This window comes from Nerophis ophidion, linkage group LG05, assembly GCF_033978795.1.
Source record: "Nerophis ophidion isolate RoL-2023_Sa linkage group LG05, RoL_Noph_v1.0, whole genome shotgun sequence".
NCBI classification, from domain to species: domain Eukaryota; kingdom Metazoa; phylum Chordata; class Actinopteri; order Syngnathiformes; family Syngnathidae; genus Nerophis; species Nerophis ophidion.
The window spans coordinates 24,789,626-24,814,478 of NC_084615.1; the positions used below are offsets into that span (position 1 = coordinate 24,789,626).

The window sequence follows — 24,853 nt, forward strand, 5'->3', positions numbered from 1 at the left end:
CAATATTTTGGTACCGGTACCAGAACCAAAATGTATTTTGACACTTTGATATTTTTCTAAATAAAGGGTGCCACAAAAAAGGGCATCATTTTAACAAAAATTCTTACGGTACATTAAACAAATGTTTTTTATTGCAATTGTGTACTTAAATAAAATAGTGAACATACGAGACAACTTTTCTTTTAGTGGTAAGTAAGCAAACCAAGGCTCCTAATTTGTCTGCTGGCGTATGCAGTAACCTATTGTGTCATTTCGCATTTTATTATTTTGTCAAAATTCTTAAAGACTAGGGGTAGACAATGAATTATTAATCTACTTGTTCATTTACTACATGTTCTATCTACACTTCTGTTAAAATGTAATAATCACTTATTCTTCTGTTGTTTGGATGCTTTACATTATTTTTGGATGACACTACAAATTTAGGTATTGTTTCGATACCACATATAGGATCATACATTGGTCATATTCAAAGTCCTCATGTGTACAGGGACATATTCCCTGGGTTAATAAACATAAGATTTTTTTTTTTTTTTAAATGAAAAAAGATTTCATGATGCTAAAAATATTGATGTAACCATAGTAATATTGACTTGATACGTTCCTGTACTTGGTATCATTACAGTGAATGTCAGGTGTAGATCCACCCATGGTATTTGTTTACATTGTGATCCGGTGTGTAGTGTAGTGAAGCATGTTTAGCTATTCCTCGTCTTGCAGGGATGATACTTGTAAGAAAGTCAGTTTATTCATCGCCATGAAGGCGAGGATTAGTGATTTAGAAGTACCGTATTTTTTGGACCATAATTCGCAGTTTTTTTCATAGTTTGGCCAGGGGGGGACTTATACTCAGGAGCGACTTATGTGTGAAATTATTAACACAATACCGTAAAATATCAAAAAATATTATTTAGCTCATTCACGCAAGAGACTAGACGCATAAGATTTCATGGGATTTAGCGAATAGGAGTGACAGATTGTTTGGTAAACATATATCATGTTCTATATGTTATAGTTATTTGAATGACTCTTACCTTAATATGTTACGTTAACATACCAGGCACCTTCTCAGTTGATTATTTATGCGTCATATAACGTACACTTATTCAGACTGTTGTTCAGTATTCTTTATTTATTTTAAATTGCCTTTCAAATGTCTATTTTTGGTGTTGGGTTTTATCAAATAAATTTCCCCCTAAAAAATGAGACTTATACTCCAGTGCGACTTACATATGTATTTTTCCCTTTTTTGTTAGGCATTTTCAGCAGGTGCGACTTATACTCCGGAGCGACTTATACTCCGAAAAATACGGTAGCTGAAACACTGCCGACTGCGGCTGGACATTAGTCGCTAATCAGCTAACCATGTCTTAAAGCACCCCACCCATCCTGAGGACTTTTTAGTGTTTTAATGTCACCTTTGTCTGTAGTTTCTAAGCCAAAATGTGTCCACTCTCCTTTTTCCTTGTACACAATGTGTTTGTTTGTAAGTACTCTGTGATTGTGCGCTGCCGAACATGCTCCTCTGCTCCTGATACCAAATAATTGTGTAATGAAGCAATTTGAAATGTATATATTAATCACTGTTACAAGTGGCCCTCTGAGGGCAGCCATAACTGCGATGTAGCCCCCAAAGATAACAAGTTTGACACCCCAGTTCTAGATAGTTGTTTTATTGCTGATTTTGTTTTGGTGTGGTTACGGGCAACCGTAATCAGTTTTGCTCAATAAAAAGATTGTTGATGCATTGTCTCGACAAACGCTGTCATTGTTTTATCCGTATACAGACAGTCCAATAGAAATTAAACTTTGTTAAGAGCAGTGTTGGTAATACAGGCGTTAGATTAGCAGTTTTGATTGCTCCAAAGCCACTTTTTAACTTCAATTGTAAATGAAGAGTATTCTGTTAAACTTTTCAAGTTTGTTGTGCGGTCGTTCCATTCCTTTATGGCATGGGTGTCAAACTTTGGCCCCCCGTGTAATTTAATTTGGCCCTTGAGGCAATATCAAATTAACATTAGAACTGGCCCGCCGCTGTAACACCGCATTCACCACTAATATTCATACTCGTCAACCCTCCCGATTTTCCCAGGGGACTCCCGAAGTTCAGTGCCCCTGCCTAATTTCTCCCAATTTCCACCCGGACAATAATATTGGGGGCGGGCCGTAAAAGCACTGCCTTTAGCGTTCTCTACATGTCGCCACGTCCGGTTTTCCTCCATACAAACAGCGTGCCGGCCCACTCACATAATATATACGGCTCATACACACACACAAGTGTATGCAAGGCATACTTGGTCAACAGCCATACAGGTCACACTGAGGGTGGCTGTATAAACAACTTTAACATTGTTATACATATACGCCACACTTGTGAACCCACAGCAAACAAGAATGACCAACACATTCCGGGAGAACATCCGCACCGTAACACAACATAAACACAACATTAACACAACCGAACAAATACCCAGAACCCCTTGCATCACTAACTCTCCCGGGATGCTACAATATACAGCCCCGCTACTACCAAACCCCGCCCCAACTCAAACCCACCGCCGAAAAGAGGCATTCAATTTGTATTTTTATTTTATTTGATATGCCATTGATATGTTTTAATTTTTATTATTTAAAACTCGATTTTGCATGTCACTATAACGTTATAGAAGCCTTGCTTGGTCAATATTCAATGCAAAACTTGTTTGGGTCCCTATTGAAGGATTAAATTGTTCAACCTCGGTCAGCGGCTTCGTTCAGTTTAAAATTTTGGCCCGCTCTGTATTTGAGTTTGACACCCCTGCTTTATGGCTTTATATGAAAAGGCCGATTGTGCAAAAGATGTTTTACATCTGGGTACGCTACACTGCCTCCTGGTGGAGGCTCGTGTGTTTCTAGTTGTCACAGCAGATGTAAAATGGACAAAGTGCTTAAATGGCGCAGGTGCAGTGCTATTTAGGATTCGATGGGCCATTCGTATTTATGCTAATCTTTGAATGTTAGCTAAGTTTAACAGTCTATATTTTTGGAGAACTAAACAGTGATGGTGATGTTGTGGTTTTTGGTCAAGGATTTTGAGCGATTGTTTGTGCAAAGTTTCCAATGGCCTCAGTGTAATTTTGCTTGCCTGCGACCAACATGTTATACAATAATAAAAACGACACATAATCATTTCACTAGTTTTGGGTTTTTTGAATATTAGTTGCTGCAATGTTTTTTCCTCTTCGTTCCACTAATCAACACGCTGGAGTTTAATTTATTCCTCCATCTGAATTTTCAAATGTCATCCAAACCGACAAAAGAACTGAAACATTTAGCGGGAAACTGTGGGATTAGTTGTGTTTCATTAGTACATTAAAGAAGACTTTACTAAACAGATAACAACACACTTCTCTTACTCTTCCAGTGTGGTGGCTTGTCTTTCCAGCTCTTCTGCATGCTCATCTGCCCTCTGAACCAAGTCCATATCAGCCAATGAGAGTGTTTCCATCTTCTCCATCAGCTTTTGCCCAGCGCCATCAATGGCAGCATGGTAGTGTGTAATGTTCTGTCCACAAAAGCAAAGAAGGGACTGGGTTATAAGCACTTACAAGCACGTATTGCTTTACATCAGGGGTGTCAAACGATAAGGCCCGCAAACAAGTTTGCCAAGTATAAAAAAAGGGCTGAAAATTTTCAATGAAACAAACTGCTGTTCTAAATGTGTCCACTAGATGTTCCAAAAGCCCTTATTAAGAGTGAGAGGGGGCCAAGCTATGTCAACACTTCAATAGTATAAAACAGGGGTCACCAACACGGTGCCCATGGGCACCAGGTAGCCCATAAGGACCAGATGAGTAGCCCGCTGGCCTGTTCTAAAAATAGCTCAAATAGCAGCACTTACCAGTGAGCTGCCTCTATTTTTTAAATTTTATTTATTTACTAGCAGGCTGGTCTCGCTTTGCTCGACATTTTTAATTCTAAGAGAGACAAAACTCAAGTAGAATTTGAAAATCCAAGAAAATATTTTAAAGACTTGATCTTCACTTGTTTAAATAAAGTCATTTATTTTTTTTTACTTTGCTTCTTATAACTTTCAGAAAAACAATTTTAGAGAAAAAAATACAACCTTAAAAATGATTTTAGGATTTTTAAACACATATACCTTTTACATTTTAAATTCCTTCCTCTTCTTTCCTGACAATTGAAAACAATGTTCAAGTAAATTTAATTAAATTCTTCATTTTAGCTCCTGTTTTTTCGACGAAGAATATTTGTGAAATATTTCTTCAAACTTATTATGATTAAAATTTAAAAAAAAAAAAATTCTGGCAAATCTAGAAAATCTGTAGAATCAAATTTAATCTTATTTCAAAGTCTTTTGAATTTATTTTAAAATTTTTGTTCTGGAAAATCTATAAGAAATAATGATTTGTTTTTGTTAGAAATATAGCTTGGTGCAATTTGTTATATATTCTAACAAGGTGCAGATTGGATTTTAACCTATTTAAAACATGTCATCAAAATTCTAAAATGTATCTTAATCAGGAAAAATTATTACTGATGTTCCATAAATTATTAAAAAAAAAAATTTCAAAAACATTTGAATTAGCTAGTTTTTCTCTTCAATTTTCGGTTGAAATTTGAATTTTAAAGAGTCGAAATTGAAGGTAAACTATGTTTCAAAATTTTATTTTAATTTTTTTTGTGTTTTCTCCTCTTTTAAAACCTTCGATTAAGTGTTTTTTTCATCATTTATTCTCTACAAAACACCTTCCGTAAAAGGAACAAAAATGTACGACGGAATGACAGACAGAAATACCCATTTTTATATACCCATATTTCTATATATACCCATATATATATATATATATATATATATATACCCATATTTATATATATATATATATACCCATATTTATATATATACCCATATATATATATATATATACCCATATATATATATATATATATATATATATATATACCCATATATATATATATATATATACAGTATATATATATATATATATATATATATATATATATATATATATATATATATATATATATATATATATATATATATATATATATATATATATATATATATTAATTTCTTAAAGGTAAATTGAGCAAATTGGCTATTTCCGGCAATTTATTTAAGTGTGTATCAAACTGGTAGCCCTTCGCATTAATCAGTACCCAAGAAGTAGCTCTTGGTTTCAAAAAGGTTGGTGACCCCTGGTATACAAAATGTGGATTGTTATACTTATGATCAGGGGTCCCCAAACTACGGCCTGCGGGCCAGATCCGGCCCGGCAGCGTTTTTTATTTTTATTTTTAATCTGTCCTTTCTAATCCATTTTCTACCGCTTGTTGCTTGTTACTCTCAGTCTCCTAGCCGCTCAGGCAAATGTCATTAACTAAAAATGCATTTTCCAATCGATGACGTGACATCATATGTGTATGTATATATATATATATATATATATATATATATATATATATATATATATATATATATATATACACACAGTATATACATATACTGCATATATATATACATATACATATATATATATATACATATACTGTATATATATATATATATATATACATATATGTATATATATATTTATATTAGGGGTGTAATGGTACGTGTATATTGAACCGTTTCAGTACGGGGGTTTCGGTTCGGTTCGGAGGTGTGCCGAACGAGTTTCCACACGGACATATTAGGTAGCGCACCGCAGGTTGTGTAAACAATGCAGAGCGAGGCACCACACACGGCAGGCTAGCAGCGACCGGGCAAGGGCAACATGCAAAAGCCAGAGCTGGAAGACCCTCCTACCTCGTTAAGATCTCCCGTTTGGGAAGACGTTGGCTACGCGGTGTGATACAACAATGGAGGACGGAGGTTTGCCGACATTGTTCAGCAGCATTAGGGTATGCTTCTGTCAACATGTCATTTCCGCATTCAAGCAGCCTCTCCTCGGCAGGTCAGGCAGGGCCGAAGCAATAACAAATGTTTTTATAGCAGCTGATTTAATATCATCCATCCATCCATGTTCTACCGCTTGTCCCTTCGTGGTCCCAGGGGGTTGCTGTATTGAATTAAAAACTAAATTTTTCTATGGTGGAAGAACAATAAGCCCATATATCCTCTTACTGCCAAGTTAGCCAGTCATCTGAGCAACAACTTGAGGCAGTTTAATGTTGATTAACGTGGACCCCGACTTAAAGAAGTTGAAAAACTTATTGGGGTGTTACCATTTAGTGGTCGATTGTACGGAACATGTTCTGTACCGTGCAATATACTAATAAAAGTCTCAATCAATCAATCAAAAAAAGCACTTTTTATGTAGAAAGGTTTTGTTAAGAAACCATTCTGAGCCTTATCTTATTTAGTTTTTATTTTATATATGTTGACCACATTAACATTGGCAATGGACCCTGTGTGTATATGTATGTTACGCCATTGTTTACAAATTTGGTAAATAAATAACCAAAAAGTTTACATTTTGTTGTTTTCTTACTGTACCGAAAGTGAACCGAACCGTGACCTCTAAATCGAGGTACGTACCGAACCAAAATTTTTGTGTACCGTTACACCCCTAATATATATGTATATATAAACAGCCCGGCCCCAGCCAAATTATTTTAACCCAATGCAGCCCCCGGGTCAAAAAGTTTGGGGACCCCTGCTTATGATGATAGTAATGTAACCTTTGACATTTATACCATAATAAATGCTTTTAATGAACTGTACATTTTGTTTTGTACTTAATAATAATAATAATGAATTACATTTGTAACGCACTTTACATTTGTTAAAATCTCAAAGTGTTACAAAGTATAAAAATAATAATAAAAAAAATTAAAAAGAATAAAAGTTAGAATATATAAAAATTAAAATTAAAATAAAAATCATGAAAAACACTAGATAAACACTAGACAAAACAGAAACATAGATAAAAATAGAAATAAAAGCATGAAAGCACTGGATAAAACTAAATAAGCAAGCAGTGTATTTAAAAACAAGAATGCAGAGAAATTAGATAAAAGCTGTGCTAAAAAGGTGGGTTTTAAGTCCCTTCTTAAAACGGTCTACCGACTGTGGTGCTCTAAGAATTTGAAATTATTTAGTAATCTGACAAACTCAAAACGTGTGCGCGGAGGAAAAAACATTGTCACAATTCCATACCATTATATTATAAATCAATTTTTAACACAATAATATTCTACATTTGTAATATGTAGGATAAATGGGTTGTACTCGTATAGCGCTATTCTACCTTCAAGGTAATCAAAGCGCTCTGAGACTATTTCCACATTCACCCATTCATACACTGATGGCGGGAGCTGCCATGCAAGGCCTTAACCACGACCCATCAGGAGCAAGGGTGAAGTGTCTTGCTCAACGACACAACGGACGTGACGATGTTGGTAGAAGGTGGGGATTGAACAAGGAACCCTCAGGTTGCTAGCACGGCCACTCTCCCAACTCGCCATAGGATTGCATTTATTTTGTGTTTATAAATGTATATATTCAAGGATCAGCAAAACATGTCTGTCCATTTTGTGCTCATTGTCAACATAATTTAGCACACCATCAAACAATGGATTACATACAGTATGTCTACTTGCAACCAATGATGATAATCAAGGTTCATCATTAGACAACTTAAGCGGACGTTTTTTTGCAGTTTGACACTCATTAATGTAGTTTTATGTGAAGGAGACCGATGGCTTAGCAGCAACGTTCCATCTAAGGTACGCGCCTGTGCAATTGCACACTGCTCACGCGTCCTCTGCGCACGGCAAATCTATGCCGCACACAAAATCGAATAAAAAGATAAGAGCATAACAGTGTGCGCGTCTGCCATCGCTCACATGTGCACCACTGAATGCTCCAGGAGTTTTGGGGTTTGCTCACACATTTGAAAAATTGGATGAAAAATTACTTAGTAGTCATACCTGAACCAACATATCCACTTCAGCCACAGTCGTGTATGATTTAGAAATCAGGTCTTTGGCTTCTTGTGTGGTATTATGAATTGCTGGGAACTCTGTCGTCATCCTCTGCTGTTTGGCCTAAAAGACAATAAACCAACAAAAAATATGGACAAATGTTAACAATCTAAGAAGTATTGTGGGCCAAGTACCCCTGGCAGGCCCCCACAAATCAGGGCGTGCAACAACTTTGACCCACGTCCACATTGAGCCACACTAATCTTTAGGTGCCCCCTGGTGGGGGAAACATGAACAGCACTGCCCCGGTTTGGTAATTTTGGTAGTTGTGGTTGTTATTGGGATGAGGCTGGCAAATAAAGACGAGAGCAAACCATAGACTGTAAGGGAGTAAGCACTCTCTTCTTTGGCGGTTTAATGTGGGTGCAAGTGGGCGTGACTCAATGGGGAGGCAGGCACGGATTTTATATATATATATATATATATACATATGGACATATATATGTATATATATATATTTATATATATATATATATATGGATCAATACATATATACACACACAAATATAGATACATACATATATATATATATATATGTATGTATCTATATATTTGGGTGAAAGCAGGTGTATGTATTTTAATTTTTCTATGTATAATATATAAATATATACATATACATGTATATATATATATATATATATATATATATATATATATATATATATATATATATATATATATATATATATATATATATATATATATATATATATATACCTTTCTCGCGCTCTGTGTCCCTCTCTCTCTCTGTCTTTACACATGTATCTAAATAGGTATATATACTGTGTGTGTATATATGTATATATATATATGTATATATATATATATATATATATATATATATATATATATATATATATATATATATGTCTTGATTGGATTATCCGGAGAATAGTGCTCGATACCGTGGTAGAGCGCAATATGTAGGTGTGGGAAAAAATCACAAGACTACTTCATCTCTACAGATCTGTTTCATGAGGGGTTCCCTCAATCATCAGGAGATTTCCTGATGATTGAGGGAACCCCTCATGAATCCTCATCAGGAGATTTCCTGATGATTGAGGGAACCCCTCATGAAACAGATCTGTAGAGATGAAGTAGTCTTGTGATTTTTTCCCACACCTATATATATATATATATATATATATATATAGGTGTATATATATATATGTGTATATATACATATATACATATATATACATACATATATATACATACATATATACATACATACATATATATATACTGTATATATATATATATATATATATATATATATATACATACATACATACATTATATATATATATATATATATATATATATATAGTATATATACTTTATATATGGCGGCAATTTTGCAGACAGAAGTTAGTACGTTTTCATCATAAATTAAATGAATCGACTTTGCTCTAATGCCTTCTGTCGCCTAGGTGATTGAAGGTGACGCCATTATGTGTGAGAAATCTAGTAATACTACAGCTCTGCTTAGCTTTTGACTTAAGATATCAGTGATTTTAAGGTGACTCGCAAGTTAAGAAAATGGTGGCCCATCATCTTCAGGTATCATGGGTCCTCGTCGGGCCAAAATTTAAACTGTTTGCTGATAGCATTTTGTAAAATAAGCAGCTGACATAAATAATTGGTTCAGTATTTCCAATATGATGGGGGTGGACGTACTCCAGTGACGCAAATATTTGCACACAGTCAATTCTATATAGCAAGTTGTCTTTAAAACCCAGCGAGTAACAATGGCTGATCAGTGAATAAAATAAACATTGAGAGGAACAAGCAGGGAGGGACAAAGGAATAAAAACAATCAATAGGACCATGAAGACTGTGGGAAATCACCTCATTCCTTTGGAATTTAAGGATATTGGCTCTGTTCCTGTCCTGCGTCTCCTCGATTGTTCTGGCTGCTTTCTGGAGGAAGGTCTGAGCGTCAGACAGCTTTGTAGTGAAGCGAGACAAAGCCAAGTTGAGTGGGGGGAGTTGGCCGTGTGTAATCAATGACTTCTTCTCCAACTGACGAATACGTCTCAGCACTGTAAACACAATGAGAGTTAGGCACTTTGCAATCTGTGAGGTAGTAGAATGTGTGTAAAAAGGTTGTCAACTTTGTCAATTATGTGTTACAATCTCACTTTAATGTGACAGTACAGCACTCAAATGAGTCTTTATAAACTAAACAGTGTCAGAATGTATAGCTAGAGAAAATATGGATACTGTATGTGATTTACCGTATTTTTCAGACTATAAGTCGCAGTTTTTTTTCATAGTTTGGCCGGGGGTGCGACATATACCGTATTTTTCGGACTATAAGTCGCAGTTTTTTTCATAGTTTGGCCAGGGGTGCGACTTATACTCAGGAGCGACTTATGTGTGAAATTGTTAACACCTTACCGTAAAATATCAAATAATATTATTTGGGTCATTCACGTAAGAGACTAGATGTATAAGATTTCATGGGATTTAGCGATTAGGAGTGACAGATTGTTTGGTAAACATATAGTATGTTCTACATGTTATAGTTATTTGAATGACTCTTACCATAATATGTTACGTTAACATACCAGGCACCTTCTCCGTTGGTTATTTATGCGTCATATAACGTACACTTATTCAGCCTGTTGTTCACTATTCTTTATTTATTTTAAATCGCCTTTCAAATTTCTATTCTTGGTGTTAGGTTTTATCAAATAAATTTCCCCCAAAAATGCGACTTATACTCCAGTGCGACTTATATATGTTTTTCCCTTATTTATCATGCATTTTTGGCAGGTGTGGCTTATACTCCGGAGCGACTTATACTCCGAAAAATACAGTACTCCGGAGCGCCTTGTGTGAAATTATTAACACATTACCGTAAAATATCAAATCATATTATTTATCTAATTCGCGGAAGAGACGAAGAAAATGTCAGCAATCGTCACACACACGTCAGCCAATAAGAATTCCGTGGGGGAGGGTCATGGCAGAAGTGCATTGTGTGTCATGGAATGCTAACTGCTATATGCTACTGCCGTAGCTATTAAAGTGAATAATTTCATCATTGGCGTTAACTTATAAAAACTGACAAGGGCTGAACAAAAATGGCACCAAAAGGTAAATCATGTACTGCAGATTACAAGCTGGACGTAGTGAAATATGCAGCAGAAAACAACAAGAGGAATCAGCGCATACCTTTGGAGTTGGCAGAGTTGTTTAGAAGTGACATCGAGGAAGAAGATTTCATTGGATTTATCGATTAGGAGTGACAGATTGTTTGGTAAACGTATAGCATGTTCTATATGTCATAGTTATTTGAATGACTCTTACCATAATATGTTATGTTAACATACCAGGCACCTTCTCCGTTGGTTATTTATGCGTCATATAACGTACACTTATTCAGCCTGTTGTTCACTATTCTTTATTTATTTTAAATTGCCTTTCAAATGTCTATTCTTGGTGTTGGATTTTATCTAATAAATTTCCCCCAAAAATGCGACTAATACTCCAGTGCGAAGTATATATGTTTTTTTCCTTCTTTATTATGCATTTTCGGCCGGTGAGACGTATAGTCCGGAGCGATTTATAATCCGAAAAATACGGTAATTGAAATAACCTTTGAACACTAACTGTACACCACAACTATTGAGAGAACATAATGCATTTATAATGCAACATACAACTGTTGGCAGGTAATTCGCAAATAAGGAAAAGTATTAAATAAAACTTCTAATATAGTTATAGCAATCAGAAGAACTGAAGGAAACCGTGGGCCATTTTGTCCATTAAAGATGCTAAAAGTAATCAAATGTTAGTCATAATATGCAATATTCCAGGCCTGGGCAGTTGTTTTGACTCAGTGGGCCAAATTTAGAGGAAAAAAAATGTGTCTGGGGGCCGGTATATCTGATTTTTCAGAACACTAATACAAAACCTCACAATAATGTCTGATTGAATGCAAACAACGTTATGACAGACCGCCTCCAAAAAACGGAATGGAATTTTATGTTTTTTTTTACTGAATAAGACACTCAGAATGTACAAACCCCGTTTCCATATGAGTTGGGAAATTGTGTTAGATGTAAAAAAAAACAGAATACAATGATTTGCAAATCATTAACAACCCATATTCAGTTGAACATGCTACAAAGACAACATATTTGATGTTCAAACTGATAAACATTCTTTTTTTTGCAATTAATTATTAACTTTAGAATTTGATGCTAGCAACACGTGACAAAGAAGTTGGGAGAGGTGGCAATAAATACTAATAAAGTTGAGGAATGCTCATCAAACACTTATTTGTAACATCACACAGGTGTGCAGGCTAATTGGGAACAGGTGGGTGCCATGACTGGGTATAAAATCAGCTTCCCAAAAAATGCTCAGTCTTTCACAAGAAATGATGGGGCGAGGTAGACCCCTTTGTCCACAACTGCGTGAGCAAATAGTCACACAGTTTAAGAACAACGTTTCTCAAAGTGCAAATGCAAGAAATTTAGGGATTTCAACATCTACGGTGCATAATATCATCAAAAGGTTCAGAGAATCTGGAGAAATCATTCCACGTAAGCGGCATGGCCAGAAACCAACATCGAATGACCATGACCTTCGATCCCTCAGACGGCCCCGTATCAAAAAACGACATCAATCTCTAAAAGATATCACCACATGGGCTCAGGAACACTTCCGAAAACCACTGTCACTAAATACAGTTTGTCGCTATATCTGTAAGAGCAAGTTAAAGCTTTAATATACAAAGCGAAAGCCATTTATCAACAACATTCAGAAACGGCGCCGGCTTCTCTGGGCCCGAGATCATCTAAGACGGACTGATGCAAAGTGGAAAACTGTTCTGTGGAAAAGTGTTCCGTGGTCTGTCGAGTCCACATTTCAAATTGTTTTGGGAAATATTCAACATCGTGTCAGCCAGACCAAAGGGGAAGCGAACCATCCAGACTGTTATCGACGCAAAGTTCAAAAGCCAGCATCTGTGATGGTATGGGGGTGCATTAGTGCCCAAAGCATGGGTAACTTACACATCTGTGAAGGCACCATTAATGCTGAAAGGTACATACAGGTTTTGAAACAACATATGCAGCCATGTAAGCGCTCTCTTCTTCATGGACGCCTCTGCTTATTTCAGCAAGACAATGCCAAGCCAGATTCAGCACGTGTTACAAAAGTGTGGCTTCGTAAAAAAAGGATGTGGGTGCTTTCCTGGCCCGCCTGCAGTCCAGACCTGTCCCCCATCGAAAATGGGTGGCGCATTATGAAGCGTAAAACACAACAGTGGAGACCCCGGACTGTTGAACGACTGAAGCTCTACATAAAACCGGAATGGGAAAGACTTCCACTTTCAAAGCTTCAACAATTAGTTTCCTCAGTTCCCAAACGTTTATTGAGTGTTGTTAAAAGAAAAGGTGATTTAACCCAGTGGTGAACATGCCCTTTCCCAACTACTTTGGCACATGCTGCAGCCATGAAATTCTAAGTAAATTTTTATTTGCAAAACAAAAAAATAAGTTTATGAATTTGAACATGAAATATGTTATCTTTGTAGTGCATTCAATTGAATATGGGTTGAAAAGGATTTGCAAATCATTGTATTCCGTTTATATTTACATCCAACACAATTTCCCCAACTCATACGGAAACAGGGTTTGTACATGGAACTAAAGATTGTGGGATTTACAATATTAACTATGACCAATAAAACACTGACTATTGACAACATATGAACGTCACACACCCTCTCCATCGACATATTTTACAATCAAGCGAAACGCTATAAAATGTAACAAACACAGCAAAATATGCACGCGAAGGGTAAAAAAACCCCACCTACAATCTGATACATCTGATATATCACTAAGCTTCAGAACTTTACTGTAAAAATTATTTCCTTCCGTGTCTGTCCCTGACACCCGCATTTCAGGCTGGCCGCTCTAAAAAAAAAAACTCTGTGGAAACGCTCCCCACCCACAGTGCTTGGTGCCTCGTTTGAGCTGCTGTGACTTAGATTACCTCAGTAACTAGTATGTCATGCAAAAGCGCAGATTACAACTGTGGAGAGGCGGAGCCGGCAGTCCGGCAGCGAGGCAGGGCACGCGAGGAGGTGTGGACTGCGAGCAAGCAGCGAGGCGGGGCGCGCCAGAATCAACCCCGCACATATTATCAGGTGCGTGGGTCGCCCAGCTGGGCACAATTTAAATCTCCTCTCGCACTGTATAAAAGGGCAGCGGCCGTAAACGGAGAGCGAAGCAGCCAGAAGGAAGCAGATGCTGAATGAGAGCGAGAGTGAGCCACAGGAAGACGAAGACGCGCGCGACTGAAAAGGTGGAGTGTCGGAGGAAGCAGGACACAGCAAGGCTGAAAAGCAACCCTTAGAGAGATTGTATTATTGAAAAATAAAAGAAAGTGTAACCTGCGCCACAGTATCCTTCCTTGGTGGTCCTGAGAACCCGCACGACAGTGAGAGTCCGTCACACCAACCATTGAAATACTTTGTATTTCTAAGTCTTAAACTATACAAAGTATTTCAATGGTTGGAATCCGCACTTTTGCATGATATACTAGTTACTATGGTAATCTAAGTTTGTACAGTTCAAAAGTTAGGATAATTAGAAAACATCACTGCACATAATGGTAGCTACAGTTTTGTTCTTAAAGATCTAAAAAAATATTTGGGAATGTCCGGCGGGCCAGATAGGAAAGCTCAACGGGCCGCATGTGGCCCCGGGCCTTAATTTGCCCAGTCATGCTATATACTATGCAAACAAAACAACCACATCCTGGTTTGAGTCACAGATGAGCGATGAGTTTAATAACCAAAAAAATGGACACGAGGCACACTTCCTGTCCCTCATTTAATGTGTACCGTTTAAGAAATTGGTATGCCTCAGTACCGAACCAAAAGCTCTTGCGCACTTGTACCTTTACTGCCGTATTTAATGCTTTTCCCCTTTGTTTTGATGTGTGTCTAGATCACCAAAAATATCAGGAATAGACAGATTTCCATGTACAATATTTTTCGGACTATAAATCGCAGTTTGTTTCATAGTTTGGCCGGGGGTGCGACTTATACTCAGGAGCGACATATGTGTGAAATGATTAAAACATTACCGTAAAATATCAAATAATATTATTCAGCTCATTCACGTAAGAGACTAGACATATAAGATTTCATGGGATTTAGCGACAGGAGTGACAGATTGATTGGTAGACGTATAGCATGTTGTATATGTCATAGTCATTTGAATGACTCTTACCGTAATATGTTACGTTAACATACCAGGCACCAGTGCGACTTATATATGTTTTTTTCCTTCTTTATTATGCATTTTCGGCAGGTGCGACTTACACTCCGGAGCGACTTATACTCCCAAAAATACAGTATTTGAATTTGAGTGTTTCTGAACTGTATCTCCTTACAGTCGTGGGCTTCTGTTGACTCTTCAATGGTGATGGGTCCGTGTGCAGACAAGTCGATCTTTCTCATTTCGCTCACAAAACTCAAGGCTTCCTCTGTATTGCGTCTGGCCACCTCGGGGTCCAATTCCTGGTAAACACTATAGATCTCCCATTCATTGATCATATCTGCAGACAAAAACATGAATATCCAAGGTTTATCCGGTGTATGGTAAGTAGAAATGACCAATAGAGACAGATTATAAGGAACAGGATTGGATGTAGTTGGTTTATACGTAACCACTCTCCAAACACATCAGACAAAGTCAGGTATGGAAATTATAAACACAAATTACTTATTTGTTTTCACTTAATTTATAAAATATTGTACATTATAGTTGTTAAAGGCCTACTGAAACCCACTACTACCGACCACGCAGTCTTATAGTTTATATATCAATGATGAAATAATATAATTGCAACACATGCCAATACGGCCTTTTTAATTTGAAATTTCCTGCGAGTTTCTTGTTGAAAACGTCGCGGAATGATGACGCATATGCGTGACGTCACGGACTCTAAGGAAATATTAGCGCTGTACCAAACACGGCTAAAAATCGTCTCTGTTCATGGCGTAATTACACAGTATTTTGGACATCTGTGTTGCTGAATCTTTTGTATTTTGTTCATTTAATAATGGAGACTATAAAGAACAATGCTGTTGGTGGAAAGCGGTGGATTGCAGCTGTCTTTAGCACCGAGACACAGCCGGTGTTTCTTTGTTTGTTGTGAAGCTTTAACACAGAGCGGTCAAGCGAACATGTTTTCGCTACGTCAACCAGCATGTTTTTGGATGGGGAAATTGTGATATATATTTTACCGGAGAAATCATTGGATTATTCGTCGTCCTGCAGCAGCTGTTTAAAAGGCAGCTGTGAGCTTGGCTCCTCGGCTTCTCTCTGAGACACTTTGCGTTCACAGCAGCAATCAGACCTCGAGGTATGACTTTACAATCTTTAAAATCTCACTAAAACACTATTAAAACAATAAGCAGATAAGGGATCTTCCAGAATTATCCTAGTAAATGTGTCTAATTACATCTGAAATGCTCACACTGCCGCCGCCCGGAGCCGTCGCTTTTTATTTCATTTTTTATTTTTAGTCCTTCACTATCAATATCGTAATTCACAAATCTTTTATCCTTGCTCAAATTAATGGGGAAATTGTCGCTTTCTCGGTCAGAATTGCTCTTACTGCTGGTGGCTCCCATTAAAAACAATGTGAATATGTGTGGAGCCCTTCAACTCGTGACGTCAAGCGCACATACTTCCCATAAAGGCAGGGCTTTTCTATTAGCGACCAAAAGTTGCGAACTTTATCGTCGATGTTCTCTACTAAATCCTTTCAGCAAAAATATGGCAATATCGCGAAATGATCAAGTATGAAACATAGATCCATCCATCCATTTTCTACCGCTTATTCCCTTTTGGGGTCGCGGGGGGCGCTGGCGCCTATCTCAGCTACAATCGGGCGGAAGGCGGGATACACCCTGGACAAGTCGCCACCTCATCACAGGGCCAACACAGATAGAGAGACAACATTCACACTCACATTCACACACTAGGGCCAATTTTAGTGTTGCCAATCAACCTATCCCCAGGTGCATGTCTTTGGAAGTGGGAAGAAGCCGGAGTACCCGGAGGGAACCCACGCAGTCACGGGGAGAACATGCAAACTCCACACAGAAAGATCCCGAGCCTGGATTTGAACCCAGGACTGCAGGAACTTCGTATTGTGAGGCAGACGCACTAACCCCTCTGCCACCGTGAAGCATGAAACATAGAATGGACCTGCTATTCCCGTTTAAATAAGAAAATCTCATTTCAGTAGGCCTTTAATCAATACATATTGTAATTGTAAACTCAGGATTACTCTTTGTTTCAGTTCAGTTCAATTCCGTTTCTGGTCATTTCGAACATGCATATGACACAATGTAATGCATTACATATTTCCAGTTGTTTCATTACAGTACGTCCGAAAAGGAGTAGGAACAAACTGAGGTTATTTGATCCTACCCCTTTTCATACCATAGCAATGTTATCCCATTTCCTTGTTCTCTGTAACAGAACAGTGAATAAATAATAAATACATAATACACCATAGTAAGTAAAAAAAAAATTAAATACATAAATGATTTTATCTAAAAAAAAAAAAAAAGGGTTCAACATTCATCCATCCATCCATTTTCTACTGCTTGTCCCTTTTGGGGTGGCGGTGGTGCTGGAGCCTATCTCAGCTACAATCGGGAAAAAGGCGGGGTACACCCTGGACAAGTCGCCACCTCATCGCAGGGCCAACACAGATAGACAGACAACATTCACACTCACATTCACACACTAGGGCCAATTTAGTGTTGCCAATCAACCTATCCCCAGGTGCATGTCTTTGGAGGTGAGAAGTCACGGGGAGAACATGCAAAATGTGCAGGATCGAACCTAGGACCTTCGTATTGTGAGGCAGACGCACTGACCCACCGTGCTGCCCACATTGGCTTAAATAAAGAGCCAAAATATATTCTTGTGTGGGATGTATGTCAAAAGTTAGTACTTGATTGGCAGCTTTTGTTGTTTTACTTGTCCGAACTCAAATATGCTACACCTTGAATGCACATGAGCTATTTAATTTCGGTACCTTCAATGCGCGTGTTGAGATCAGTGAGGTTTTTGCTGAAATTGTCAGCCAATGTCAAGGTCTGCAGTGTATTCTTGTCCAGCTGGCTTCCCAAAGTCCTTGCTTTGCTTTCCTACAAATTTCAAACACATGAATGAGCATCCAAGGTGAACAACATTTGATTTCCTAAATTGGAGTTTTTACAACTTTCTCTCAACAGTCCATGATCAACTTTAAAATGCATTGATGTCAAATGAGCTGTGTAAAGAGATGTTTAACTCAATATTGAACAACCACAACATATTTAATGCTGAAAACATGGACAAAACAGCCATTGTCACCAATTACATGTTGACCATCAAGGCCAGTTGCTTGTATTGCACTTTTTTTTTTAAATTTTGCCTATAATTTACAATCCCTATGAGAGACAAGAACACTTATGTCTTTTTAATGCATTCTACCTTTTTAATAAACATAAATATAAGTCTGTCTGTAATGAAGCCAATGATAGCCATGACGTTATTGCATCTATTGCGTTTATTCTGACGGTAAAACCCAATAAATGTCAATCATAAAAGCACCAACAATACTCCATTTACATTTACATTGCATTCATTTTTTTTTTGCTGGGAGTAGTAGTCAGTGATGTTGTTGAAAGAAATGTAAGAGTTGTGATGCGTCTATGACAGTGGTTCTCAACTTTTTTTCAGTGATGTACCCCCTGTGAACATTTTTTAAATTCAAGTACCTCCCAATCAGAGCAAAGCAATTTTGTTTGAAAAAAAAAGAGATAAAGAAGTAAAATACTATGTCATCAGTTTCTGATTTATTAAATTGTATAACAGTGCAAAATATTCCTTATTTGTAGTGGCCTTTCTTGAACTATTTGGAAAAAAAGATATAAAAATAACTAAAAACTTGTTGAAAAATAAACAAGTGATCCAATTATAAATAAAGATTTCTACTCATAGAAGTAATCATCAACTTAAAGTGCCCTCCTTGGGGATTGTAATAGAGATTCATCTGGATTCATGAACTTAATTCTAAACATTTCATCAAAAAAAAAAAAAATCTTTAACATCAATATTTATGGAACATGTCCACAAAAAAATCTAGCTGTCAACACTGAATATTGTATTGTTGCATTTCTTTTCACAGTTTATAAACTTACATTCATGTTTCGTTGAAGTATTATTCAATGAATATAAAACCCTGTTTCCATATGAGTTGGGAAATTGTGTTAGATGTAAATATAAACGGAATACAATGATTTGCAAATCATTTTCAACCCATATTCAATTGAATATGCTACAAAGACAACATATTTGATGTTCAAACTGATCTTTTTTTTTTTTTTTCTAATAATCATTAACTTTAAAATTTGATGCCAGCAACACGTGACAAAGAAGTTGGGAAAGGTGGCCATAAATACTGATAAAGTTGAGAAATTCTCATCAAACACTTTTTTGGAACATCCCACAGGTGTGCAGGCTAATTGGGAACAGGTGGGTGCCATGATTGGGTATAAAAGCAGGTCCATGAAATGCTAAGTAATTCACAAAGAAGGATCACCAATTTGTAAGCAAATTTTCGAACAGTTTTAGAACAACATTTCTCAACGACCTATTGTAAAGAATTTAGGGATTTTACCATCTACGGTCCGTAAAATCATCAAAAGGTTCAGAGAATCTGGAGAAAACACAGCAAGTAAGTGATGATATTACGGACAGTTGATCCCTCAGGCGGTACTGCATCAAAAACAGACATCAGTGTGTAAAGGATATCACCACATGGGCTCAGGAACACTTTATAAAACCACTGTCAGTAACTACAGTTGGTTGCTACATCTGTAAGTGCAAGTTAAAACAACACCAAAGAACGCTGCTGGCTTCGCTGGGCCCGAGCTCATCTAAGATGGACTGATGCAAAGTGGAAAGGTGTTCTTTGGTCTGACGAGTCCACATTTCAAATTATATTTGGAAACTGTGGACGTGGTGTCCTCCGGAACAAAAAGGAAAATAACCATCCGGATTGTGATAGGCGCAAAGTTCAAAAGCCAGCATCTGTGATGGTATGGAAGTGTATTAGTGCCCAAGGCATGGGTAACTTACACATCTGTGAAGGCACCATTAATGCTGAATGGTCCATACAGGTTTTGGAACAACATATGTTGTCATCCAAGCAACGTTATCATGAATGCCCCTGCTTATTTCAGCGAGACAATGCCAAGCCACGTGTTACAACCGTGTGGTTTCGTAGTAAAAGAGTGCAGGTACTTTCCTGGCCAGCCTGCAGTCCAGACCTGTCTCCCATTGAAAATGTGTGGTGCATTATGGAGCGTAAAACACGACTTAAGTTATACATAAAAGAATTCCACTTTCAAAGCTTCAACAATTTGTTTCCTCAGTTCCCAAACGTTTATTGAGTGTTGTTAAAAGAAAAGGTGATGTAACACAGTGGTGAACATGCCCTTTCCCAACTACTTTGGCTCGTGTTGCAGCCATGAAATTCTAAGTTAATTATTATTTGCAAAAAAAAAAAATAAGTTTATGAGTTTGAACATCAAATATCTTGTCTTTGTAGAGCATTCAACTGAATATGGGTTGAAAAGGATTTGCAAATCATTGTATTCCGTTTATATTTACATCTAACACAATTTCCCAACTCATATGGAAATGGGGTTTGTAGGTAAGCACTGCATTTATGTCGAAATAGCATTGCTTCAAATGCCCCATTTTGTCATGTTTGTGTGTCCTTAATTGCTCTGTTAATTGCTATTCTAAATGTTTGTTTTTGGAATTAGGGTTGCATTATTATTGTGTGATTGTGTATTATTTTGTTGGACTAATCAATAATAATAAATCAAAAGAAAAGAAAATTAAAAGAAAAAAAACAACAATATTTCGGTTTAATGGCTCTCTCAGCCAAAAATGTTCCTGTTCTCGCTCTAACCAATCAAATCCCAGATCACATCCTTATTTGGCTGAATAAAGTCTATTTTGATAAACTGTTCAGGCAGTGTTGGTAATATTCTTTTCATAATTGTTATTAAGTACTTATTCTTCAACAAAGAAGAAGAACCGTGTATTACTTGGATTTTACTGATGTCACGGCTGGCTCACTTCCCACCCAATAAATATAAGTGGTGGTCAAGCTAGCTCGGTGTTCAATGGGTATTTAGCCTTTCTCAAAGAAAAAAATACTGTTTTTGGCTAGAAAAAGAAAACAAAAAAACATCCAGATTTTGAAGCTTTGAGTGACTTTAATATTTTTGGTTCATTTAATAGTTAAAACAAATTTACAGTATTGCATTTAGTTGATAAAACATTGTCCTTTACAATTATAAAAGTTTTTTTTTTTTTTTTCAATCTGCTACTCTGCTTGCATGTCAGCAGACTGGGGTAGATCCTGCTGAAATCCTATGTATTGAATGAATACAGAATTGATTTGAATCGGAAAAATATCGTTTTTGAATGGGTAATCGAATTGAAAAAAATCGATGTATTATCGAATCGTGACCCCAAGAATCAATATTGAATCGAATCGTCGGACACCCAAAGATTCGCAGCCCTAATACATATATATATATATATATATATATATATATATATATATATATATATATATATACTGTATGTATATATATACATATATATATATATATATGTACATATATTTTTCTATATATATACATACATATATACATACACATATATATATATGTATATATACATACATATACATATATACACACACATATATATATATATATATATACATACATACATATATACATACACATACATATATATATATACACATACATACACATACATACATACACATACATATACACACACATATATATATATATATATATCTATATTATATATATATATATGTACATATATTTTTCTATATATATATACCTACATATATACATACACATATATATATGTATATATACATACATATACATATATACACACATATATATATATATATATATATATATATATATATATATATATATACATACATACATACATATATACATACACATACATATATATATATATACACATACATACATACACATACACATACATATACACACACACACATATATATATATCTATATTATATATATATATATATATATATACAAATACAAAGGTGACTCCCATTAGCCGCATCTTCCAAGCATTTTTTTTATCATCTTTGAAATAAGAAAATAAAAACAAAAAAGACTTGTGTTCTTGACTCTCATAATGATTGTGAACGTTAGGCAAAATTCCCCCCCAAAAATTGCAGTTCCCCTTTAAGAGTTGACATAAAATGAAACAATTTGCTAACCGATTCATCAAGCTGTTGGATGTATGAGACCACGTCCTGCGTCGAGTCTTCCACCCTCTCAGTCTCAGCCTTTATTGCTGACAACCTGTTCTTCCAGCCTTGAAACTGATTCTGAAATACACACAGCAATTTAGCTCAGTTCCAATGCAACTCTATAATCTCAAAGTATGAATTTTTTTTTTAATTACAATCATCATAAGCTTCATTGGTCAAGTATGTTTAACACACACGGAATTTGACTCGGTAGGCTGTGCTTTCTTGTTCAATGTGAAAGATAAAAATGAACAATTAAGTAGGAATCTTAACATGTTACTAAACAACTAATATGTGCAAGACTAATCTTAATAGTTAAATGGTGAATAGAGCAAAGCAAACAGATGATTACGGTAACATAAATTGGTACATTCTCAGTGACAGATTAGTTCCAGAGTTATTTCAGAGTGTTCACCAGACTATTAAAGAAACGTTTCGTTAGAAATCTAATAATACTAATAATAATAATAATAAAAATAAATAAGTAATATTAAAGACCAAAATGGGGCCACAAAGAGAATCTTTTTTAGGGCCACACAAAGCCCAGTCATCGTGCAGCTACCTAACTGTGACAAACAGGAAATCTGCATTGTTCTTGGCTTTGACAAAGAGATTCTTTAAGTTGTTCTAAGGCTTATTATTGTTCCACACCAATAATTTTCTGTTTGAAATACACAAAAATAATTTAGTATTATATAAAAATTAGTAAATGTCTACTTTATATGTTACTTATGTTGTTAACAAAAGGCAACATGAATGACATACATAGAAAGCGGCAATGTTTAGGAAAAAAACATTGGTCAGTGGTTGCCTGTTAGTTATTATTTCGGCCTAACAGTCAGGAAGTTGAGGGTTCGAATCTCCGTTATGGCCTGCATAGGTTTTGTCCCACAGCCCCAAAACATGCATTTTGGTATAATTAAAGACTTTTAAATTGTCCGTAAGATGAATGGTTGTTTGTTGTATGTTCCTGGTGTTTGACAGATGACCAGTCCAGGGTGTACATCACCTCTGGCTCATATTAGAGTTTGAGTTTATTTCGAACATGCAAGCATACAACATGATACATCACAATTTCCAGTTTCTCTTTTCAACATGTTCGAAAAGGAGTAGGAAGAAGCAGAGCTCATTTAATACTACCCCTTTTCTTTACATAACAGTTGCTAAAACTTGTGTTCACTTCCTGTTCTCAATGTATTCACAATGTATACTCCATAAGTAATCACAATAAAAATAAATAAATAAATAATTGCTTAAGTAAATTTTATTCCATACGATGAGATAAGTAAGATTATTTTGAGAATGAATGGGTGAATAAAATCAGAATGTTTGTCATTATATTATCTTCTGTGTGTTCTTTCCTGAAAAAAACACTGTTGTATCATCCGCAAATAATACTAATTTTAAATCTCTTGTAACTTTACAAATGTCATTTATATAGAGATTGAATAATTTAGGTCCTAGTATTGATCCCTGAGGTACACCACAGGATATATTTAGCATTGTAGAAGTGTGTTTGCCCAGCTTCACGTATTGTTTCCTATATGTTAGATAACTTCTTATCCAATTTAAGACTAACCCTCTGATGCCATATCGTTCTAGTTTTTTGATTAAAATATTGTGATTAATTGTGTCAAATGCTTTAGTTAGATCCATAAACACTGCTGCCGCACATTCTTTACTATCTATTGCATTGGTAATTTCTTCTGTGATTTCAATTAAAGCCATTGAAGTTGAAACATTAGCTCTGTATCCAGCTCTGTGGTTCTCTTCGAGTATTCTATTTGTATTTATGAAACTCTCTAATCTGTTATTGAACAGTTTTTCAATGATTTTAGAAAATTGTGGAAGTAAAGAAACAGGTCTATAATTTGTAAAGAGATGTTTATCTCCAGTCTTATAAATTGGTGCAATTTTAGCTATTTTCATTTTGTTTGGAAATGTACCTGTTTGAAATGATAGGTTACTAATATACATTGATGGTCCTGAGATCTCATCAATAACCTTTTTTATCGTATCCATATCAATTCGGTTACAATCAGTTGAAGTCTTTGATTTACATTTTTTCACGATTTTAACTATTTCTTTCCTCCAGTGTCACATTACTGAGGAACATGGAGTTGGGATTTCGCTCTATGGTATCATTATAGTCCTCAATTGAAACTGGGTATGGAATCCTTTCTTCCAATTTTGGTCCAATATTTACAAAGTAGTTATTAAAGCTTTTGACTACTTCCTTTATGTTGTCATTATGTTTATTTCCATCTAAGAAGTATTGGGGGTAATCCCTCTTAGTGCCAATTTTAATAATGCTATTGAGAATGCCCCATGTTGCTCTCATATTAGCTCCTACTATTTTTGACTGTAAATATTATTGTATTCT

The 24,853-nt window shown here is 36.0% G+C and overlaps 1 protein-coding gene across 1 annotated transcript in view; it reads right to left on the reverse strand.

Annotated features, from left to right (window-relative positions):
• The window catches only part of lama4 (laminin, alpha 4), a 126,279-nt gene that overhangs the window by 59,166 nt on the left and 42,260 nt on the right, over nucleotides 1-24,853 (reverse strand). The window contains exons 10-15 of the mRNA XM_061900367.1: nucleotides 22,438-22,548; nucleotides 18,103-18,214; nucleotides 15,436-15,600; nucleotides 9,862-10,055; nucleotides 7,957-8,073; nucleotides 3,396-3,544 (exon numbers count right to left, since the gene is read on the reverse strand). Of these exons, the coding sequence (XP_061756351.1) occupies nucleotides 3,396-3,544; nucleotides 7,957-8,073; nucleotides 9,862-10,055; nucleotides 15,436-15,600; nucleotides 18,103-18,214; nucleotides 22,438-22,548 (848 nt within the window). The remainder of the gene's footprint in view (nucleotides 1-3,395; nucleotides 3,545-7,956; nucleotides 8,074-9,861; nucleotides 10,056-15,435; nucleotides 15,601-18,102; nucleotides 18,215-22,437; nucleotides 22,549-24,853) is intronic.